At 42.8% G+C, this 21,727-nt stretch overlaps 1 protein-coding gene across 1 annotated transcript; it reads right to left on the bottom strand.

Moving 5' to 3' along the window:
* Window positions 1–1,339: 1,339 nt before the first annotated feature.
* On the bottom strand, window positions 1,340–21,193 carry EPHX1 (epoxide hydrolase 1). Its single transcript, XM_048504907.1, is given in 7 exon segments — window positions 1,340–1,698; window positions 6,649–6,774; window positions 10,617–10,725; window positions 12,824–12,983; window positions 13,709–13,731; window positions 15,131–15,311; window positions 21,011–21,193. Coding segments are annotated over 7 exon segments (1,020 nt in total). The 3' UTR covers window positions 1,340–1,460.
* Between the last annotated feature and the right edge of the window lie 534 nt (window positions 21,194–21,727).

The following is a 21,727-nucleotide window of genomic DNA, read 5'->3' as shown; positions in this document are numbered from 1 at the left end:
TGTCCAATCCCAGACTATCAAAAATCAATTTGAATTAAAGGATGTATTTATCTCTCTATGTACCAGTGGTTCTCAACCTGGGGGTCACGACCCCTTTGGGGGTTGAATGACCCTTTCACAGGGGTCACCTAAGACCATTGGAAAATTGTCTTTTTATATTTTATGTATACCAATTTTATGGTTGGGGGTCACCACAACATGAGGAACTGTACTAAAGGGTCGCGGCATTAAGAAGCTTGAGAACCACTGCTATATACAATGTCAGATGCTATGGGTTGGATCTGATAGCAGAAAGAGCTGACAGCCACAGATCTTTCCCTGCCTCTCTCAGCAATTCATTCAGACTCAGAGAAAGCTAATTCATAGGATTGTAAGACTAATATGGACTACCATATATACTCATGTACAAGTCGACCTGCATATAAGTCGAGGCACCTAATTTTACCACAAAAAACTGGGAAAACTTATTGACTTGCATATAAGTCGAGGGTAAGAAATGCAGCAGCTACTGGTAAATTTCAAAAATAAAAATAAATACCAATAAAATTACATTAATTGAGGCATCAGTAAGTTAAATGTTTTTGAATATTTATTTCAAAGAAAAACAGTAAACTAGCTCCGTAAGTGGAAAAGAGGGTCAACAAGAACAATATGGTATCAACAATAACTTTAAAAGTACAAAAACCTTAGCTTTTTTGTAAGGAAGGGTTGTAAACAATGGATCTTACAATAAAAACTGGAATGAACATGCCTGTTCACTGTGACTCAAAACTACCCTGCTTTTTAAAAGAATAGTTCATTATTTTTAGTGTACATATTTTTAAAATTGCACGTGGCAGGTGTCATTTTAGAAGAGACATTCACACAATCAGTCAGAGGAGGAATGTTTATGTTAGTAGTACCAACATTTCAGAATATCTTTAGAAGACCCTCCTGATGCTACCACCCAGATTTGGTGAAGTTTGGTTCAGGGGGTCCAAAGTTATGGACCCTCAAATGGGTATCCCCATCTACTATTAGCTTCCATTGGAAACAGTGGGGGATGGGAGCACCCACTTTGGGGATCCATAACTTTGGACCCCCTGAACCAAACAACACCAAACCTGGCTGGTATCATCAAGAGATTATCCTGATGACACCACCCAGGTTTAGTGAAGTTTGGTTCAAGGGGTCCAAAGTTATGGACCCTCAAAAGGGTAGCCCCATCTACTATTAGCTCCCATTGGAAACAATGGGGGATGGGGCACTCCCTTTGGGGGTCCATAACTTTGGACCCCCTGAACCAAACTTTACCAAACTTGGGTGGTATCATCAGAAGAGTCTCTTGAAAAATCCCTGAAATTGTGGTGCCGCTAGCCTAAAAACTGTGCCCCCTGACCCAAAGAATGTCCCTATTTCTAATCTGGAAAATGTCTCCATTAGAAAACATACAGACCCATTATAATGGTTACTACAAAGCCCTACCACCAAAACCAATTACTGCTCCTTTTGGTAAAACTCCATTTTTCTGTTTTCTCCACAAACTATTGAATATCTGCTGCCAGGAGTTCTGGTTCTTCAAAGGCTGCAAAATGGCCACCTCGTGGCAGATAGTTGTATGAAACAATATTGACATACTTTGGCTGTAGCCATAATCGAGGAATGTATGCAGGGTCGTTGGGAAAAGAAGCAATTCCTGTAGGAACGTGCACAGAAAGCCTGCAAAGCAATCAGGAGACAGTTATTACAAGGCTACTTTAGAACTGATAATTTCTGACAAAATAGGAAAAAATTGAGAGACAGACTGTGCTATTTAGGGACAGTGCAGCCACGGTGCAGCTGAGACTCCTCCTGGGCCACTTGTGCACTCCCCCAGTCCCATTTAAGCAACTGTATGGAGCTCTATGGGCTGCACCGACATTTTCTCTGGAATAAGTTCACACCAGCAACTATGGGAGAGTTAGGATTCAGCTGAACTATAGATTCTATAGACATCTAGAAGAAGCAGTAAGAATGCATGCATACAGAAGAAGAAGAAAAATCATTCATGTTTCAGGTATTGGCTGTTGCAATTTGGTGTTCCCAGCCCAATAAATAAGGGTCATCTGAAATGGATTATAGCACTGTTCTCCAATAAGACTTGCTTATTGCAACTCTTTCAGAAATTGCTGAGCCATTTTCTGAAACTCCAGGGGTTTTGGAATATTTGATTCTTTCACCAATGTAGTGAGGGCCATGGCTATCTACCCTCTGACCAAAGCGGATTCTTATCTTCACTTTTACCAATAGTTTAATGTTAGACAGCTAAAAGTCTTCATATTTTCAAGTTTCTGTGCTATTGTTCAAATACTACATATTTTACCTTGTTCACATAATTGATTGCACTTCATATTATACATTCAGCCTTGTTCCATCTACACTGTAGATTCTGATTTTGCTTCCAGACCCAATTCAAGGTGTTGGTATTGACCCTTAAAATCCTTTATGGTTTCTTCAAGCATATTTTAAGGAACTCTTACTCCCATATGAATGAGGACCATTTCAGTCATCAAAGTCTTTGAGTGCCCTTGCAGACTGAGGCTAGATGGTGGCAATCCAAGCAATGGATGTTGCATAGAACTGTAGAAGTGCCTCCTTGGGGAGATTCATCTGTCTACTATTTTCCACTAGCAGATCAAGGCCTTTTTGTTTCATTGGCATTCCCTTATCAGTCCTTCTGCCTAATCATGTTTTTAATTGTTTAGATAAAAACATATTCAGGGTGTAGCCTCAGTGGTGGGATTCAAATAATATAACAACCGGTTCCGGTGGTGGGATTCAAATAATGTAACAACTGGTTGTTTACAAGCACCATTTTAACAACCAGTTCTGCCGAAGTGGTGTGAACCTGCTGAATCCCACCACTGGTGTATCTGCAAGAAAATGTCTCCCAGGCAAGCTCTCAAACTGTGCCCCACCCCTTGTGATCTGGATGTTATGCCTCCATTGCTATACCCCAAAAATGCATTAGACTTTTTGTTGCTGCATCACACTTGACTGCTCATATTTAACTTACTGCCTACCTGCACCCCAAGATCTTGTTCTCACACTACTAAGTAGTATAACTTCCATCCAGAGAGAAAGAAGGGGAGAGAAGAAGGGGAAGAGGGAAATGGAGAAAAGGAGAGGGAAATGGGGAAAGAGAAACAAAGGAGGAAGAGAGAGAAAGGGGAAAGACAGAAACACGAGAAGGTAAAAGAAAAGTGTGGGAAAGGGAAAGAAAGGGGGAAGAGGGAACTTTGGTGGTGGCAGGGGGCGGGGGGAGCCACTCACATTCCCTCTCTGCCACCCCCACTCTTGCAAAAAGAAAATCCTCTGGTTGCTTTAAAATTATGTTTAACTTACTCTTAGGTGAGCCGCACTGTGGCTAGGAAGAGACTGGGGAGGTAGGCTGGGGCGGGAAGGGGGGGTGCTCTTTCCCTGGCATTGTCCCCATTCTCAGTCTCCTCCCAGCCACTGCTTGCCTGGAAGTTAGCTGATCTTAATTTTAAAGCAACCAGAGGATTTTCTTGATGGCGTACTCTCTGTCCCCAACCCCAGAGAAATGAGAGCAGCCATTGTAAGGCTGTCCCATGAATCCCAGTATTGCTGAAGTGGTTGGTCAAGATGTCATAATTGGCCAAATTGAATGTTGTTGTCAGTTGAGTAGCACCAAAAGCCTCGACCACCATGATCCAAGTGTCTCCGAAGGTCATCTGTGAGGGAGACCAGGGACATCTCCATCCCGTAACTAGTGCTGAAACTGGATTGAAATGAGTCCAGGATTGATGCATCCTCCAAGAAAGCCTAGAACTGCTCCACTGCCACTCTCTCAGCTACCTTGCCCAGGAAAGAAAGATGGGAAACTGGGTGGTATTTGGAGGGATCTGTTGAATCAAAGGATGGTTTCTTTAAGAGTGGCCTTATCATAGTGTAACCCCCATGCCCAGAATGGGTTGAACCAGTAAGGGGGTGGAGAGTCAGAGCAGCAGAAAGGCTACAGAGCTTTTTGGAGAAGACAAGGCTACCAGACTCGGACCTTGGTTGTATAAGCCCTTGACACCTTGTTAAGGTAAACTGCAATATTGTTGGGAACTACTGGGAAGGTAGTTTATTTTTTGCTATGTTGTAAATGTTGGAGTTTATTGTTTCAGGGTTTCTTTTTGTGGTTGTAATGGGTGAGAGTTCTCCTGGAAACCTTCATCATGTTGCATCCTGTTCATCAAGCCCTTGGAGTCTTCAGGAGCCAACCCACTTGCAAAGAAGAATTGGACTTGGCAGTATCAGTAGACTGTAACTAGAAGGACTTGAAATGCAACCTGAACAGGACCTTGAATTGTAATGTTAAATGTTGATGTTTAATGTTATTTGTAAAGAGAAGTAAACTGTTTTGTTTAAATTTGGTTCTTTGCAACTCCTTCCAAGTACTGCCCCACAGAACCCACAAGCTGAGGTTACAACAGCATCTTTCATTTTCTCAGGGAAGGTTCCTGTACTCAGGGACAGATTTATAACATTCCCTGCTGGCCCTTGTAGGGGTGAGCCCGCGAACCCGGCAGAACCGTAGAAGGAGCGCTAGGCATGCCGGTGCCGGCTACGGCCTTCCGGGCGCACACGCTCCCCCAACCCCCGTTCCCCCGTGAGTCACAGGTCATGAGATGCCTGACTCACGGTCACCAGATGTCCCAGACAAAGGGACAAAGAGGCTTCTGCCCTCAGGTGTGGATTAGACCCAGACGCGGATGCTTCCTCCTGCACGTAGTAGCCCGATGAGATCATGCATCACATGATGATCTCCCGCTCTCCCGCTCTCCTGCCTCCCGGTCCGCCCACATCGCCCCCCCTCTTGTAAACCCTAATAAAAGGAGGCAGAGCCTAGCACACGGCAGAGTTGCCAGGATCACGGAATCCCGCGCTTCCTGCCGCTGGCGCTCTCCACCAGATGGAATCTCCGCGTGTCGTCTCTTCCTTGGGGCCTCGTGGGCAAGACTACAGCCCTCACCAGTCAGAGTGGGCATGGGTCCAAGAGACATGTGACAGGTTTCACACACCTCAGAATTCTGTCAGCATCATTTTGAGAGAGTTGGCTGGACTGGTCCAACATGAGACCTCTAGTTGTCTCACGGCATCCGAATTGGCAGAAAGATCCTGGCTGAGAGATACTATTTTATCTGCAAAAAGGTTGCAAATGCTAATGGCCACATTTCTAGAAATTTGGGGCTTCTCCGACAGAGCCATTAGAGATCAAATTACTCTAATTGCTCTGGGTAAGAACTAATGGATGCAATGTTGGCGGCAAAGTATTCCTTCTTCATGGTTCTCACCACCACCTCATAAGCTTCCATAAGTGTCCCATAAGATGTTCTTACTGCTTCATCACAAGTTCTCTGCCAAACTCCCTCTAAAAGGGTGGCTTGTTCATTTAGCCCCATGGACGGCTTTCAGGCAGCAAGGGATTTTTTAAATTGTTTTTTCTGTCCTGTCCCCAAGTTGCCTGAAAAACCCTCTGAAGGCGGTGGGGCGGCACCACTGCAGCACCATCCCCAGCTGCCTCAAGCTTTGGATGGGGCTGCCTGATTTCTTGCTTGCCCCAGAAATCTTTAGATGTCCAGACTCTGCGGCCATTCCCCCACTGAGAAATTAAATCTAGATACAACCAGGTTTCAAAAGAATGGCACCTTTTCATCATGGTTTCACGCTCCCCACTGCAGTGTGTGTGTGTGGTCGAATCCCCACTACCATCTTAGCCAGATTTCAGAACACAAACTAACCAGGTTTCAGGTTGTTGTGTTCTGAAACCTGGCTAAGACGATAGTGGGGATTCGACCAGCGATGAGGACATCCATGTCTATCACACTTTCAGTGTAGCGCTCCCCACGATCATACGATTGAACGCGCAATCTACTCAGTAGCTCTTTCTTCCTTGTCCTGATTGGCTGTTGCGCTGTGTGGGGCAGGAATTAAAAAAAACATTTTGTGCAGCTACATCGCCACGCACATGCGCAGGTAGGATGGTAGCTGTTTTTCGTGCTAAGCTCCATTTATGCACGGCTTCGGCACTCTTTACCCACCCAGCTGCGCTGGCACGAAAGTGTAATTTTAGTGTACAGTTGGCACAGAAATCATGTTCCATGCAGCCATGTTTCCATGTAGCCTCCGCCGGCATGATACAAAAAAAAAAGGCTGTGCACACTTTGCACACAGCCCACTGTGCTCTGATTGGCTGGAAGGCTCTGCATCACTCCCTACCACAAGAAAAACAAATTAGAGTCAAACCCCGAAACCCCCCCCCCCCCCAGATCTGGATTTGGCGCATGTTTTTTAAAAACTTTCATGCAGGTTCTTTAAAAACACATGATAAGCGGAAGAGGAAGCGCCAGAACCGGGATAAATTCGTGTTCGGTGATCAGGCAGTGGGAAGTTCTTCCTGAAACATGGATATTTCGTGTGAATATCATGCGATTAATTGACTGTGGGGATTCTACCTATAACAGTTACCAAGAATAACTTCATATATCCTTTCTGTATGACTGAAGCTTATATGGTATACAAGAGTGTTTCTTGAAGTCCTGAGAAAATGAACTTGGACATAGGTCTGCTAGCACAAGGCATGAAAGAAAAATATAAAATGGGCAAAGGGGAATCTCTTACCTTTTAAGCTTTTCTGTGCCAAAGCCATAGTTTAAGTTCTCTTTGTAAAACCTCACTGAAGAAACGATGCAGCCTGATACCCAGTAGATCATGACATTTGTGAGCAGGTCATCAAGAGTGAACTTCCTAAAAAAACACATACCACAAATAACCAGAGCTTAGTGCAGCAAAATGATTTTTTTTCAGCAGTTGCCAATAATGAGAGCAGTTTCCTTCACCAGCCTTCCTATTCATAACCTTTTCCAGGTCCAGATCAACTTGCACAGAGGTGGCCTTATATTGTTCGTCATAAATGGCACACTCCTACAGGACAACATAGTTGCTGCTTTTCTCCAGCCCACTTCCAATAAATCCTTGGCATTTGTAAGTGGCAAATGAGTAAAAGTTGTCTTTCTGTGACAGCCACTGCCCTGCCCTGCTTGAGCTGAAATCGGAAGAGACAGAATATTGGGGAATATGCAGTGGAATATGCAGTGGTATACCTGCAAGTTGCAAGTTCAGAGATGTAGAGTCTGATGCAAGCACACTTCACATCCCCAAGATTTCCTATGTCTACTAATTTCTTCTTGTTCCACACAAACAGTTGTGTAGTGGAGAGAAATCCCCCAATTACAGTCATATTTCAGGGAATCTGTGTTGGAAGTCCCCAGGCACAGTGTTATTTGCAAGTATCAGAGCCCTGAACAAGGATTCTGTGCAGATGGAGGAAGAATATATCATTTTGCTGTTTGTTGAAAGAGCTTCATACCCCTATTTACTGCTCAAGACTACTGTCTCTTAGATAATACATAAGCTCCCTTTAGGGGACACTTCACAAGTCATACAAACAGAAAGGCATCAAACAGGAAAGTACTATGGGAAGAGGTCACTCTCACAAACATTTTACTTCTGATTAACTTTTCCAAGGTCTTTGCACAGTGCGGGAGAATGGGTCAGGGGTGGGGTGGGGGATGGGATGTAATCTACAACACCTCCAGCCAGACAGTCAGAGGGCTATGACTGACAAAATAATTTTCAAGAGTTGATTTTGTCTGTTCATTGCAAAGCAAAACAGCTGCTTGTGACATTTATTATTTATAAACTCAAATCCTGCTATGTGTTATCAATAATACATTAGCTAGGAAGTCTACAGAAAGGTGACCAACTGCTGTCCATTAATAATGCATATGTCATTCACGATACCTTAGAGCGCTAATTTTCTACCATCACATATTGTTTAAGAGCACAATGAGAATATTCTGCTCGTAGCTAAAAATTCACCATATTAAGGTGTGTGTATATCAGGTACTGTAACAAAAACTACACCTTTGGATACAAAAACTCAATACATGAGTCATACAAAAGAAAATTTCACATGATAGTTCCATGGGAATGTCAACTCAATGTATGGCAGCTGTGAAAAAGGCAAACTCTATGCTGGGGATAATCAGGAAAGGAATTGATAATAAAACTGCAAAGATTGTCATGCCCTTATATAAAGCAGTGGTGCGACCACACTTGGAGTACTGTGTTCAGTTCTGGTCACCACATCTCAAAAAGGATATTGAAGAGATAGAAAAAGTGCAGAGAAGGGCAACGAGGATGATTGAGGGACTGGAGCACCTTCCTTATGAGGAAAGGCTGCAGCGTTTGGGACTCTTTAGTTTGGAGAGGAGACGTCTGAGGGGGGATATGATTGAAGTCTATAAAATTATGCATGGGGTAGAAAATGTTGACAGAGAGAAATTTTTCTCTCTTTCTCACAATACTAGAACCAGGGGGCATTCATTGAAAATGCTGGGGGGAAGAATTAGAACTAATAAAAGGAAACACTTCTTCACGCAACGTGTGATTGGTGTTTGGAATATGCTGCCACAGGAGGTGGTGATGGCCACTAACCTGGATAGCTTTAAAAGGGGCTTGGACAGATTTATGGAGGAGAAGTCAATTTATGGCTACCAATCTTGATCCTCTTTGATCTGAGATTGCAAATGCCTTAACAGTCCAGGTGCTCGGGAGCAACAGCCGCAGAAGGCCATTGCTTTCACATCCTACATGTGAACTCCCAAAGGCACCTGGTGGGCCACTGCGAGTAGCAGAGAGCTGGACTAGATGGACTCTGGTCTGATCCAGCTGGCTTGTTCTTATGTTCTTATGTTCTTATGATATTCAAGCAATGTCCTTAAATGGAATCTGCTGGCATAGAGAACAGCATTAGGTCTGAGATTAAGAAGAGCCTTCACTATGAAACCTTACTTTTTACCAGGTTATAATCATAACCTATAATGGCGTGAAAAAGGATAATGAAATAAAACCATATCCAGTGGTTTTATTGCCTCAATATTTAGCTTCACTTGTTGAATTTTTGGAAATAATCTCTGATTACAAAAACTGAGACATTGCTTGAATATCATTTGAAATTTACTTTTATATTACTCATATAGTGAGTTTTTGTATGCAAAACTGTAGTTTTTGTTACTGTAGCTAAAAATTAGCAGACTACTAGGCCTAGAAACTCTACAGTAGTCCAGGCAGAGAGATCCTTTATTGTTTGGACTCAGATAACATGTCAGAAGATGCCTCAGATGGGGACCTGGACAGGGAAGAGGACACAGCTTTGGCCCAACAGGCACAGGTAACGCTTGTAGGCACAGAGCTGAACCTCCGGTAGTATCTACAGGATCGGGTCCAGAGGCTCAGGCAGAGCAAACAGACTGGGAGCCTCAGCCAGGCCCCAGCTCTGTAACTCCTCAGCTTCCTGACACACAGTTGAGGGAGGATCTGTCAGTCCCCTTGCCCCAGGATTGCCAGAACTGAAGGAAACTGCATACTAGCTTGCAGGACCAGTAGAGCTGCAAGTTAGCAGCACTGGAGCAAACAAGGCTCATCAAAGAATCTGTGCAGAAGCTAAGCTAGGAATGCACAGCTGTAGGAGGTTGGATATTGGTAGGTGGGACATTTGCATTTGGGAACCAGGCTGCATTGTGGCAGCGATGTGCTTAGACTGGTAAGCCAATGTCAATGTTATCCTTGTGAAATTACTTTGGACTCTTGTTGTAGACTCTTGCTTCAAACTCTAGCTTGGGACTCTTGCTGTGACTTTTGGTGGTTTTTGCCTGTGTCCAGTACTCTGATCTGACTAAAACAATTGAATGAGCTGATGACTGCCTTTGACTCTGCTTAGTGGGGGACAGGGCTATGACATTTATCTATAGTTACGCCCTTCCCTTGACAAGTGTCCTGGTCAGGCTAGTACACAATCACATAGGATTTCAGCCCTCAGATGGCTCACTAATACCATTAGCACAAAGTGATTCAGAACTGATGGTCTGGCATTGTGAGATATAATTGAAATGCATCGTTCTTTCGATTTACCATTGGCTTTTCAAGGATTTTAGTAAGTGATAATAACTAACTAAATAAATAAGGCCCCCTCCATGTTCAATTAATAGTAACAAAACAACCAGCATCAATAGTAAATCTTTTGAGTGCTCCACATGTTGCAGGATGACAGTCTCATTAAATGGCTAGTGAGTATGGCAGAATTATTTACCTCTAGCCCTGATTTAGAAAAGTGGGTGTGTGCAGAATCCACTCTATTTGAAAAGTGATGGGTGTGGGGTGGGGGTGACAAAATGCACCAAAAAGATTGGTTCAATTTACATGGTCCCCTACTGGGCCAAAAATCTTTCTGTTTCTTCCAACTGACTGTGACACAATAAAATTAGCCCTGTATGTTACAAGGAAGAATAGAAGCCTGTTTTGGTTCTGAGGGGCACTGGTTTTTGGTTTTGTCCCCTGTGTTGGTTCTGAGGGGCACTGACCCCCAGAGGCAAAACTGCAACAAATTTCAGTGAGCAGCAGCCAGATGGAGAAGTGGGAAAGTTCTGCTCTGTGAAGTCCATTTATAATTGCACATATGCTACTGAGCCCTGCCTGGAAAAGGTAAGCTAGCTGTTGAACATATGAGAAGGGGAAATGGTACTCACTTTTCAAGGCCTCCATCTTCTAGGTACTCATGTCTGAGATCAGTCCATAAAGCAAATTTATCCAATATGTATGCAGCCAATCCTAAAGGAGAGTCATTCAAGCCACAGCCTAAAAAAAGAAAACCGGTGAATATTCATCCAGCTCAGCCACACACAATATATATATAGACTTCTGCTATCTGTTATGTGCCAGTTAACAAGACTCTAAATAAAAAGGGGAACTTAGAAAGGTCAAATATTTCAACAGCACTGAAACAGTAATGAAACAACTCATATGTGCAATTGGTTTTCATCTGTTAATAAGACCCTCTTCTACCTTACCTGTTTTCTAACCTATGTACATTTGCAAGACACTGTTTCTGTATGCACAATGTATGGTTGCTGCTTGTGTATGCATTATGAATTTGTATTTTGCTATTTTTGCAATGAAGGTATATTAACTTTACACATAGGTGCATTGCCATTTATTGTTCGTATGTGCCAGTACACATAACACATGCTATAATTGCTCTGGTGGTTGTAATTTGTACTGTGTATGTTTTTGCATAGTGCTAGTTCTAAGCAGAAAGCAGGCAGGCAGGCAGGCAGTGAGCTACAGCCAGAGCTGGATTCATGCCCTCACCCCAGCTGTGAGTTAGCAGATGAAAGGCAGGTGGATGTCCTAGCTCTTCAAGATCACCTACACCTTCGGTGCAGTGTATAAAGAGGCTGAGAATAGAGCTGCAAACAGGCTGATGCAGTGCTTGTTTCTTGGCTTGATATCAGCTGCCTGTTGTTGACTTTGACAACAAAATCAAAGGTGAGTTGTTGCAGGACTGTGGCTGAAGCATTAGGAGCAGGGCTATAAAAGTATCCCAGAAGATGCAGTAGGACACAGTCACAAGGAGCACAGCAAATTGCTGCCACTCACCATCTACCTGAAACTGTGAACCTCGACCCTGGACTGGAACACACTGTTTGCTTCACCTCTGAAAACCTGATCTGTGCCTTGAAGGACTCTTCCCACTTACAGGGTTCTGCAACCTACGGCTCTCCAGATGTTCATGGACTACAATGCCCATCAGCCCCTGCCAGCATGGCCAATTGGGATTTGTAGTCCATGAACATCTGGAGAACCGCAGGTTGCAGACCTCTGCACTAGAGCATCCCTTGCTGTTAACTGCCTCCAAGAACCAAGTAGGTGGCTACAACCTCATAACGGCAGCTGGAAAAGCAGTACACTTTTGGACAAAAAGATTAACACATGCATACAAGTATCTTAAACAAAGTTACCACCAGTTTTTGAAAAGAAACAAAAAGAATGCCAACTCTTATCCACCTGAGTTGTCTTTACCTTTTTTTTTTAAGCGCTCAGTCTAATAACTATACAACTTTCATGAAATTCTGCTGTTGGGAATAATGTTCTTTTTCAAATATCATGCATAAACTATATGTACTGCTGTTACATTTTTTTCTTAGGGAGCATAGACATGTGGCTTAACAAAATAGTGTCTGGAGAATAAGAGTTCTAAGCTCAAACCTTGTTTCATACACTTTACCACTGAGAGCCAATTTTTTGCCTTGATTCACAGCTACTACAGATGTAAGCAATCAGCATTTGTAAAATGACAGTACCCACAAGTGTCCTTATCACTTCTATATATCTTTGCCACTTCGTGCAGTGTCAAACACCATTGGTGAAGTATTTTCAATACATTCTCTTTAAATAGCAGAGACAGAAAATGCAGAACCTTAAACATTTATGAAAGCTCATACATCTTTAGATATTATGTAATTTTTATTGTTTTCTTGTATTTTATTATTTGTGAACTGCTTCAAAATTCTCAGTTTCATTTGTGATAATAAGGAGTGGCAGCCACAACACCAGTTACATATTGCCAAAGGCCTGAGAAAAGGTTCTCTTCACCAAGCACTTAAAGCTCAGGAGAGCGGTCTCTGGGCAAATGGACTGCTTACATATAGGATCAGGATCACATATTCATACAAATGGTCAATCACATGCTCAGTGGGACTCCCTTTTCAACACCAGCAGCTGAAATTTGCAAGAAGGATGGAAAACTAACTGTGCATGCATAGAAGTCTATTAAAGTTGGTGGGTTGTTTGTGAAGTATTTTTTTAAAAATGCTTATCAATTGATAACAAAAAATTGCTATTTTCAATAGCAAGTGAATCATGGTGTTAAGAATTAAAAATAAACCCTTTTTACCAACAATATCAGGCCTTGTAGCTTGTAGGTGAGTATAATCAGATTCCGTCAGTAACTTGAAGACTGTTTTCTTCCAGGAGGGAAATAACTGCTGGCCATCCTGTCCTTGAAATCCATAGAGTTTTAACAAATACTGTTCCAGCATTGCCAACAGCAGTTGCTTAAATCCAAAGGCAGAATTCACTAAGTCACTTAAGTGAAGACCTTTTACATGGCTAAACAACAACAACAACAATTACCTTCTTAAATACTATTTTTCATCCATATACATTTATTTGCCTTAGGCAAAATACTGTTGTTATCTGAAATACACCGATCCTGTTTAAAAGAAGACCATTTCTGTTAGGAAGGCAAGATCCCTGCCAGTGTTTCCTCTCCCTTTCCCTCCCTCCAAACCCTCAGAATGTGTTCCGCAGGTTAGGAAAGGCAGCACCCAGTCCAAAAGAAAGCCACTGTGGTTAATAAGGGAGGTTGTGGAAACTATTAGAAAAAAGAAGATGTATTTTAGAAAATGGTAGTCCAGCTTGACTGATGAAGAATATGAGAAAGAACACAAATGGTGGCAAAACAGAAGCAAGTTAGCTGTAAGGGAGGCAAAAAAGGATTATGGGGTACACATGGCTGCAAACATCAAGACCAGCAACAAACAGTTCTTCAAGCACATCAAAAGTAGGAAGCCAGCTAGGGAAGCAGTAGGCCCGTTAGATGACGAAGGAATAAAGGTGTACTAAAGGATGACAAGGAGATTGCAGAGAAGCTGAATGAATTCTTTGCATTTGTCTTCACCCAAGAGGAGGAGAGGAAAATTCCTGCACCTGAACCAAGCTTCTTAGGAGGTGAATCTGAGAAACTAGCGAAGATAGTGGTAGACAAGGAAGAAGTTACATGAAGAAAATGGACATCAATTCCTATGGAAAGTAAAGACACAAACATCTCAGAGAGATCAACGAAGAAGATCTGAACAGAGTGAGCAACCCACAGCTGCATGCCAGAGAATTTTGCTCATCACACAGGGGTAGTTCTCCCATCAAGGGACTCAGGTAAGTCACTGGCACTACTGAGGGAATCAGTTTGCTCCCAATGTGTCTTGTCAAATAAAACCTCCATCTCTCCACTGATCCTTGTTTTCCAGCGTACTAATCTCACAGATAGGCATTGGTGGTGGGGGGTCGGGGACACTGCTAGCCCCTGGACTAGGAAGAGACACAAATGTAATTTATCTGATGGGCAGCATAATTTAATGACTAGATAGTGGGTTGAATAAGAGAAGTGCAGGTTCAGCTTCCTGTTTATCAAAATGAAGCTCTTTGAAGCTTGGGCAACTCATAATCAGACTAATTTATTCAACAGGCATTACCTGCAATGAAGAAGGGCAGGATACAAAAATAGTAAATATGTAAATAAATTGAATAGTACTGCCACAAGATGTAGCAGTGATCATCCATTTGGGTTACTTTAAAATGACAACATAAATTCTGAGCAAGTGGGTCTAATTTAAAACTGAAAATCAAAACTCCATAATCGGGCTACTAAAGTTTGCCTAATTCCCATCATACCATGATTGCAAGATTCACAGACAAGTAGTAGAAAAGGGAGTCTGATCGAACAAGGCAATACTTGCGTTCTTATTTTTGCATGCATTTAAAGAAACCAGGTCCAATACAAGAAGCCGCTGCCAAGATTTCCCTTATACTGAGTACTGGGCCGTAGCCATTCTCTCTCATTAGGTCTCCCAAGAGCAACACTGTCTTACTGTGACTGGCAATGGCTCTCCAAGAGTTCCTCAGCCTTTTAACTGGAAATTGCTAGGGACTGAATCTGGAATCTTACTGTGCAAAGCGAATGCTCCACCAATGAATCATTGCCATCCCCTGCTACAGTTCCATCTGGGGTTTAAAGAAAGATTGACAAAAATGATAGTCTCATAACTCGCAGAACCTTCTATAACTCTGACAGCAAGCTAAAATTCACAGAGTTTTGATATCTAGGAATTGCAAGAAATACATAAAATGCTGCTAGAACACGGCCATACAGCCCGGAAACCACACAGCACCCAAGTAAGAACATTTGTTTTTAAGCTCAGAAGTTTTTACCTGCTTAGCACCATCTTCTTTAACTAAGATACCTTGATCCTCTTTAAGCAATCTGTCAGTCATAGGTTGAAGAGGGATGTTTTTTTCAGCATCACTAATGGTTGAATGGTAACCATTTAACCTAAAGAAGCTCATGTGATGTGCCAGTTAAGAACAGTAAACAAGATTCAAGATTTTTTTTAAAAAAATCCTCTCAATATAATTAGCCACAAACCTTCAATGTTCGTTTTGAATTGTGGAACTCTGTTGAGAACTTCTACTTGTTTCTTCCAGTCAAACTGATTTCTCCAATAAGAGGCAATCTTCTTAAGATAAGCAGCATTAATCCCATAACAAAAGGCACTGTCCTCTTAGGACTCAGTGAATCGAGTCTGATCAAGCCTCCTATGTAAATCCTAAAATGACAAAAAAATTGTAAATCCTAATGACAAAAAGATGGAGATAGGGGTAAAAGATCAGACAATATTAAATGAAAGAAGAGGAACTGCACCCATATGAATCATATGAGAAATATTTTGTCCTACATAATCCTACCATATAAAAGGCAAGCTATGTTCCTGATAACTAACTCCTTAAAGTGGAGGTCTCTGGGAGATGTAGTCCAGACAGTGCTGTTTCCCAAGCAAAGAGGGGCTGATTGGACTACACCTCCCACAATCCTTTGCTTTAACAACACACTTTTGACTGCTATGCCTTCTTTCCCCACCACTGGAGAAATGCAACACACTCTCTCACACAAAACGTCAGCCCCACTCATATGCCTTTCGAAGAGCCCCCCTCCAGTGTCTTCAGCTAGGGAAAGTGCCTGGGGCCAGGTTTACTTGCAGTGGCCATTCAAAGTCACCACTCTGGCACCCTGAAGCTTGAAAGGAGACCGTTAAAAGTGGCATCTGCCAGGCCTCTTGTTGGATTATAAAGTTAATATTTAGCAGAGTGCGGAATAAGAGACCATGAGACAGTTGCTGTTTTTATATAAAAGAGTTTACTTACTAAAAGGGAGGGTTTACATGGAAGAAAATAAAGAATAACTTTCTATCCTAGCACTAACTTGGTTACATTGCTTAGGACCATGTGATCCCAAATGGTGCCTATCTAGCAAGGCAAAGATTCACCTCTTGTGGTGAATCATGTTGCATACATCTTATGCGATCGTTTTCTTCTTCTGCAAGTTAGACAAAGAAACATATTTAACTTTATAACCTCTGACTATGTGAGTTGTCTCACATAGGCAATGCCGGGGTTAGCTGACCAATAGTTTAATCAATGAACTTATCATAAAACTCTGACCTCAGTCACTAATTAGCATGCACCTAATCAATCCCTTCATGTCTGAATTGTGACAGACACTTGCAAATCCCAACACCTCTCCACCACCCAGTGTGATGTCAGTTCTGCACATGCGGAAAGGTGTGCTGAACACTGCCTGCAGCAAATGGAAGGGGGAGCAATGGGGGCATGCATCTAGACCTCTTCGCTACCAGAGAGGGACAGAGGATGTGGGAAAGAAGGAAGGACAGACACTGCCAGCAGCAAGGCTCTTTTAACCCAGACACTGCACAGTCCCAGGCTGGCTGGCAAGAAGCTCATGAGCATCCTCCCTAATAGTTTTCTATAGCCTGTTGTATTTGATTACATAATGGGCTTTCCTACTGGTACTGCAATAAAACTGTAACTCTTAAATGGGAAACAAATCACTTCTGTTGTGCTTTTATCTTTTGGTTTCTTGGAGGCCTCTAATCCTTACGTTGGTGAGGTTACTCAACTGCCCATGCTCCAATCATAATGTAATGTATTAATACATCTAATAATCAAAATAATAAAAAAATGGGAGCCTTGTGCCAATTATGGAAGCCGCAAAACCAGATCACCCACAAACAAGGCAGGGTATTCTAGACCCTTGGAGGGCTGGGTTCTCCAGACATGCAGAATTTTTTTGTGAATTTGTCTAAAAGAAAATTGGGTGGGACAATAATAAAACAATCGCAAGACGAATGAGCATGCTTTAAGAGGCACAGAATTACAACAGTTGAGTGTCATTTCAGTGGGGGGGGGAATGTAAGGGCTGATGGAGAAAATAACTTGGTTCAGATCATGAGAGTTTACTGAATCCTGGAAGGGGGGTTGATTTGGGTGTTTCTTCCTTCTGGGATTCCTTGCAGTTCACCAGTTTATTCTTCTTATAATGAAGTTGTGGGAGGCTTCTCTCTTGTTTGTAAATAACCCAGTTCTGCTGATCCAGTGGATGACATACAGTCCCATCCAAAGCTGCAGCAGTGGGACCCAGCACCACTTCAAAGGGCTTCCCGGTGAACAACTAACAACTCACCACCATCACTGCAGCCTCCATTGGGCCATATGGACTTGCACTATCCAAAAGGGTGGCATAAGTCCAACAGCCAGGGCCACAGTGTAACTGCTGCAAACCTGGGATGAAAGCAGACTGATGGTGGCTCCCTAGGACCATCCCTACCACGCCCCTGCTGTGCCAACATTGCTAGCAGTGGTGTAGAAGTGCTGCCATGACTCTGGGCGCTGCATCCGAGGGCCATGAGGGTCAGTGTTGGCTGCCTGCCGGTGTTTCTGTCCCTCTTCTGTGGTAAGTACCCTAGGAAGGGTGAATCCCCCAGTCTGGGCATGTGGCGCTTCCATGGCATGATTTCACCCTCCCTTTTGGATAGGGCTGATGGGTCCCTCTACTTTGCATGTTCATCAAGTAGACAGCAAAATGTGATATTCTCTACTTCACCCACTCAAAAAGAGGTAGCAAATTAAAACAGGGGGAAGGAGAACTATGAAAAGATAATAATCCAATTCTCCCGAGGCTTTAGAGGAACATGAATGAAGAATTCACCAAAGATTTTTTTAATGTAAGAATCCTTTCATTCAACATTAGAAAATAAGTATAAGCTTTGATTTGATGGAATTGCTTGACTGTCATGATTGATGCTCCACTTGTGTGATTTTCTTATTCAATTTTGACTGCTTTTGTATATCATTCACAAAAACACATTAATTTAAAAATCCCAGCTCCCACACTTAATATATGAGAGGCGGGGTCTCAAAATTTTTTGTATATTTTACAAATATTCACAGGCCAAAAAAAAATCAATGTTATAAAATAAACTGCTCTTTCCATTTAATGATAAGTATTAATAAGTATCTTCTTCCCATTAACTTGAGCAACGGAATGCTGTGAGATCAGGGTTTCTTCTCTGCTGCCTGCCCTGATTGTCTTCATCACCTGCCATGGCAGAGAGAGACGAGCAGAAGGAGGACAAATGAGGCGTGCAGCCTCTACACCTTACCTGCCCTCCTCCATGGCTGGAAGGAGGATGGAGCACAGTAGCAGCAGCTAACCAATGGGGGGGGGGAGAAAAGCCCCTCCCTTGGCTTTTTACCCAACCATCTTGGTTGCAGAGAGAGGCAAGAAGGGGGGGGTATTGAGGTGCACAGCCATAAGCTCATGTTCTTCTCCCCCCTACCTCCCGGAATGAGGAGGGAGCACAGCTAGCCAAGGTGGGGGAGGAAAGTCCCTCCCTCAGTTCTTCCCCCGTTTGTCTTCCTCCCAGAGGGTCAAGCAGGAGGAGAGCAAGCAAGGTGCAGCTAAGGAGTGAATAAAATCTTTTGGTGACCAGGATGTGCAGTGCTGCCCATTCTTTCTCTTGAGCACTAGGGATATAAGACCCATCTCCCCAATTCATAAGACAAACAGAAGCAATGAAGCTCTCTCCTTCCTCTTCCAATCTGTGAAGGGGCTGAATTTGCTGTATGTGGGCCAAAGCAGGGAGGGAGATATAATTTCATGGACCTAGGGTCACCTATTTCACTTGCCTGAGATACTGAATGAGCCAATAGTGCTAAGCTGGTTTTAAATATCCCCCTTAGAGAGGAGTCAAGGGCCAACACATTAACAGATGATAAACACGGTTAAAATTAGATGCCAGGCTTTTGTATCTTGCCTCCTGGTTGCATTGTTTTAAAGCTATTATCAACTATATGCAATATAGAAAATAGCCTACGCTGGCAACCACATGCAGTTACATTGTTATCTTTTAAAAGCCTCAACAGCAGCAGGGTTGTATAGAAATTAATTTAACACAGCTGTGACCTCTGAACAAAACTGTTTTTAACAATTAATCCTGGAGAAGAAATAACTGTCATCAACATTTGGTTAGCCAGCCTAAACTTCTTTGCTTAGCTCTGAAATTCCTGGTTTGATTTTTTAAAAAATCAGCCATAATGTGTACAGATTGATTGTATGTTTTAAGCACATTTTATATTTTTCAGTTATCCAGCTTGAAGCCTGGTTGAAAATACAGCTGTAAATAAACAGAAGGCTTTCAGTTAAGAACATAAGAACATAAGAACAAGCCAGCTGGATCAAACCAAAGTCCATCTAGTCCAGCTCTCTGCTACTCGCAGTGGCCCACCAGGTGCCTTGGGGGTGGGGGAGCTCACATGTAGGATGTGAAAGCAATAGCCTTCTGCGGCTGTTGCTCCCGATCACCTGGTCTGTTAAGGCATTTGCAATCTCAGATCAAGGAGGATCAAGATTGGTAGCCATAAATCGACTTCTCCTCCATAAATCTGTCCAAGCCCCTTTTAAAGCTATCCAGGTTAGTGGCCATCACCACCTCCTGTGGCAGCATATTCCAAACACCCAATCACACGTTGCGTGAAGAAGTGTTTCCTTTTATTAGTTCTAATTCTTCCCCCCAGCATTTTCAATGGATGCCCCCTGGTTCTAGTATTGTGAGAAAGAGAGAAAAATTTCTCTCTGTCAACATTTTCTACCCCATGCATAATTTTGTAGACTTCAATCATATCCCCCCTCAGCCGCCTCCTCTCCAAACTAAAGAGTCCCAAACGCTGCAGCCTCTCCTCATAGGGAAGGTGCCCAGTCCCTCAATCATCCTTGTTGCCCTTCTCTGCACTTTTTCTATCTCCTCAATATCCTTTTTGAGATGCGGCGACCAGAACTGGACACAGTACTCCAAGTGCGGTCGCACCACTGCTTTATATAAGGGCATGACAATCTTTGCAGTTTTATTATCAATTCCTTTTCTAATGATCCCCAGCATAGAGTTTGCCTTTTTCACAGCTGCCATGCATTGAGTTGACATTCCCATGGAACTATCAACTAAGACGCCTAAATCCCTTTCCTGGTCTGTGACTGATAGCACTGACCCCTGTAGCGTGTATGTGAAGTTTGGATTTTTTGCTCCTATGTGCATCACTTTACATTTTGCTACATTGAACTGCATTTGCCATTTCTGAGCCCACTCACCTAATTTATCAAGGTCCACTTGGAGCTCTTCACAATCCTTTGTGGTTCTCACCACCCTACATAATTTGGTATCATCTGCAAACTTGGCCACCACGCTACGCACCCCTACTTCCAGGTCATTTATGAATAGGTTAAAAGCACTGGTCCCAAAACGGATCCTTGGGGGACACCACTCCCGACATCTTTCCATTGTGAGAACTTCCCATTTACACCCACTCTTTGCTTCCTGTTTCTCAACCAGTTTTTAATCCATAGGAGGACTTCCCCTCTTATTCCTTCATTGCGGAGTTTTCTCAACAGTCTCTGGTGAGGAACTTTGTCAAAAGCCTTTTGGAAATCCAAGTAGACAATGTCCACCGGTTCACCCCTGTCCACATGCCTGTTTACACCCTCAAAGAACTCTAGTAAGTTTGTAAGACAGGATTTGCCTCTGCAAAAGCCATGCTGACTCTTTCTCAGCAGGTCTTGCTTTTCTACATGTTTTATAATTTTATCTTTAATGATAGATTCTACTAATTTACTAGGAACAGATGTCAAACTGACTGGCCTGTAATTTCCCGGGTCCCCCCTAGTTCCTTTCTTAAAGATTGGTGTGACATTGGCCATCTTCCAGTCTTCAGGGATGGAGCCTGATTTCAGGGATGAGTTGCATATTAAAGTGAGATGTTGCATGTCTAAACACACTCAAGTTGCATGTCTAAACACGCTTACTTGAATGTAAGCACGGAAAGAGTAAGCAGAAGCATAGCAGAATTGCCCTGTTAGCCCAACCATTTTTGCACATCTGCAAGCAAGAGCACTCCTTACGTTTATTTCAGATTCTGAAGTTTCAGCCTTAAAAGGATGAACAGTTGTGTCTTCTTCTGAATCAGGCTTCTTTCCTTTGCCCCACCAACCATCTCCTACTGGCAATGTTTCCTCCTTTTGCTTGGCCACAAAGAGATAGGTGACAGTTCCCACAACTAGTGCCAACAGTATTTCAAGCAACATGTTGACTGTAAAAGAATATCACAGTGTTAAAGTATCTTTCCAGCAGAGAGGATATGAGCACTCTCAAACAAGAACAGAAGGACATCACTTCAATAATACTGGAGGGTCAATTGGTAGGTTATCTGGGAATCAATAAAATGTTTTACTTCAAGAACTTGCTGCTGGTGATATTATTATTAGTATGTGGTGCTACCAGCTTCTCTGAGCCCAAGATGGACAATGGCCTTTGTGTGTCATATCTGAAAACAGCCCTCTCCTAACAGCAAAGTAAGAACTGAAAATGCACTAGTCAAGGGAACCTCCCAAACCTTCTTTGATGTGGCCTGTATTCTTAGCTTGATTGATAAGACTTGTTTACCAGAAAGAGGTCACAGTGAGGGAAGGACACTATGTAAAACATATGCATCCTTAATAGGGACCTATTCTAATTTTTTTCTTTGTCTTCATTTCTCTTTCTTCTCCTCCTCCTCCCAGTGGTTAAAGCAACAATTCAACTAGATTTGAAGTGGCAGCTTCAATGGGGCAATGATGTAC

The sequence above is a fragment of the Sphaerodactylus townsendi genome, linkage group LG01, assembly GCF_021028975.2.
Source record: "Sphaerodactylus townsendi isolate TG3544 linkage group LG01, MPM_Stown_v2.3, whole genome shotgun sequence".
NCBI classification, from domain to species: Eukaryota; Metazoa; Chordata; class Lepidosauria; order Squamata; family Sphaerodactylidae; genus Sphaerodactylus; species Sphaerodactylus townsendi.
This window is presented reverse-complemented; position numbering and strand designations above follow the sequence as displayed.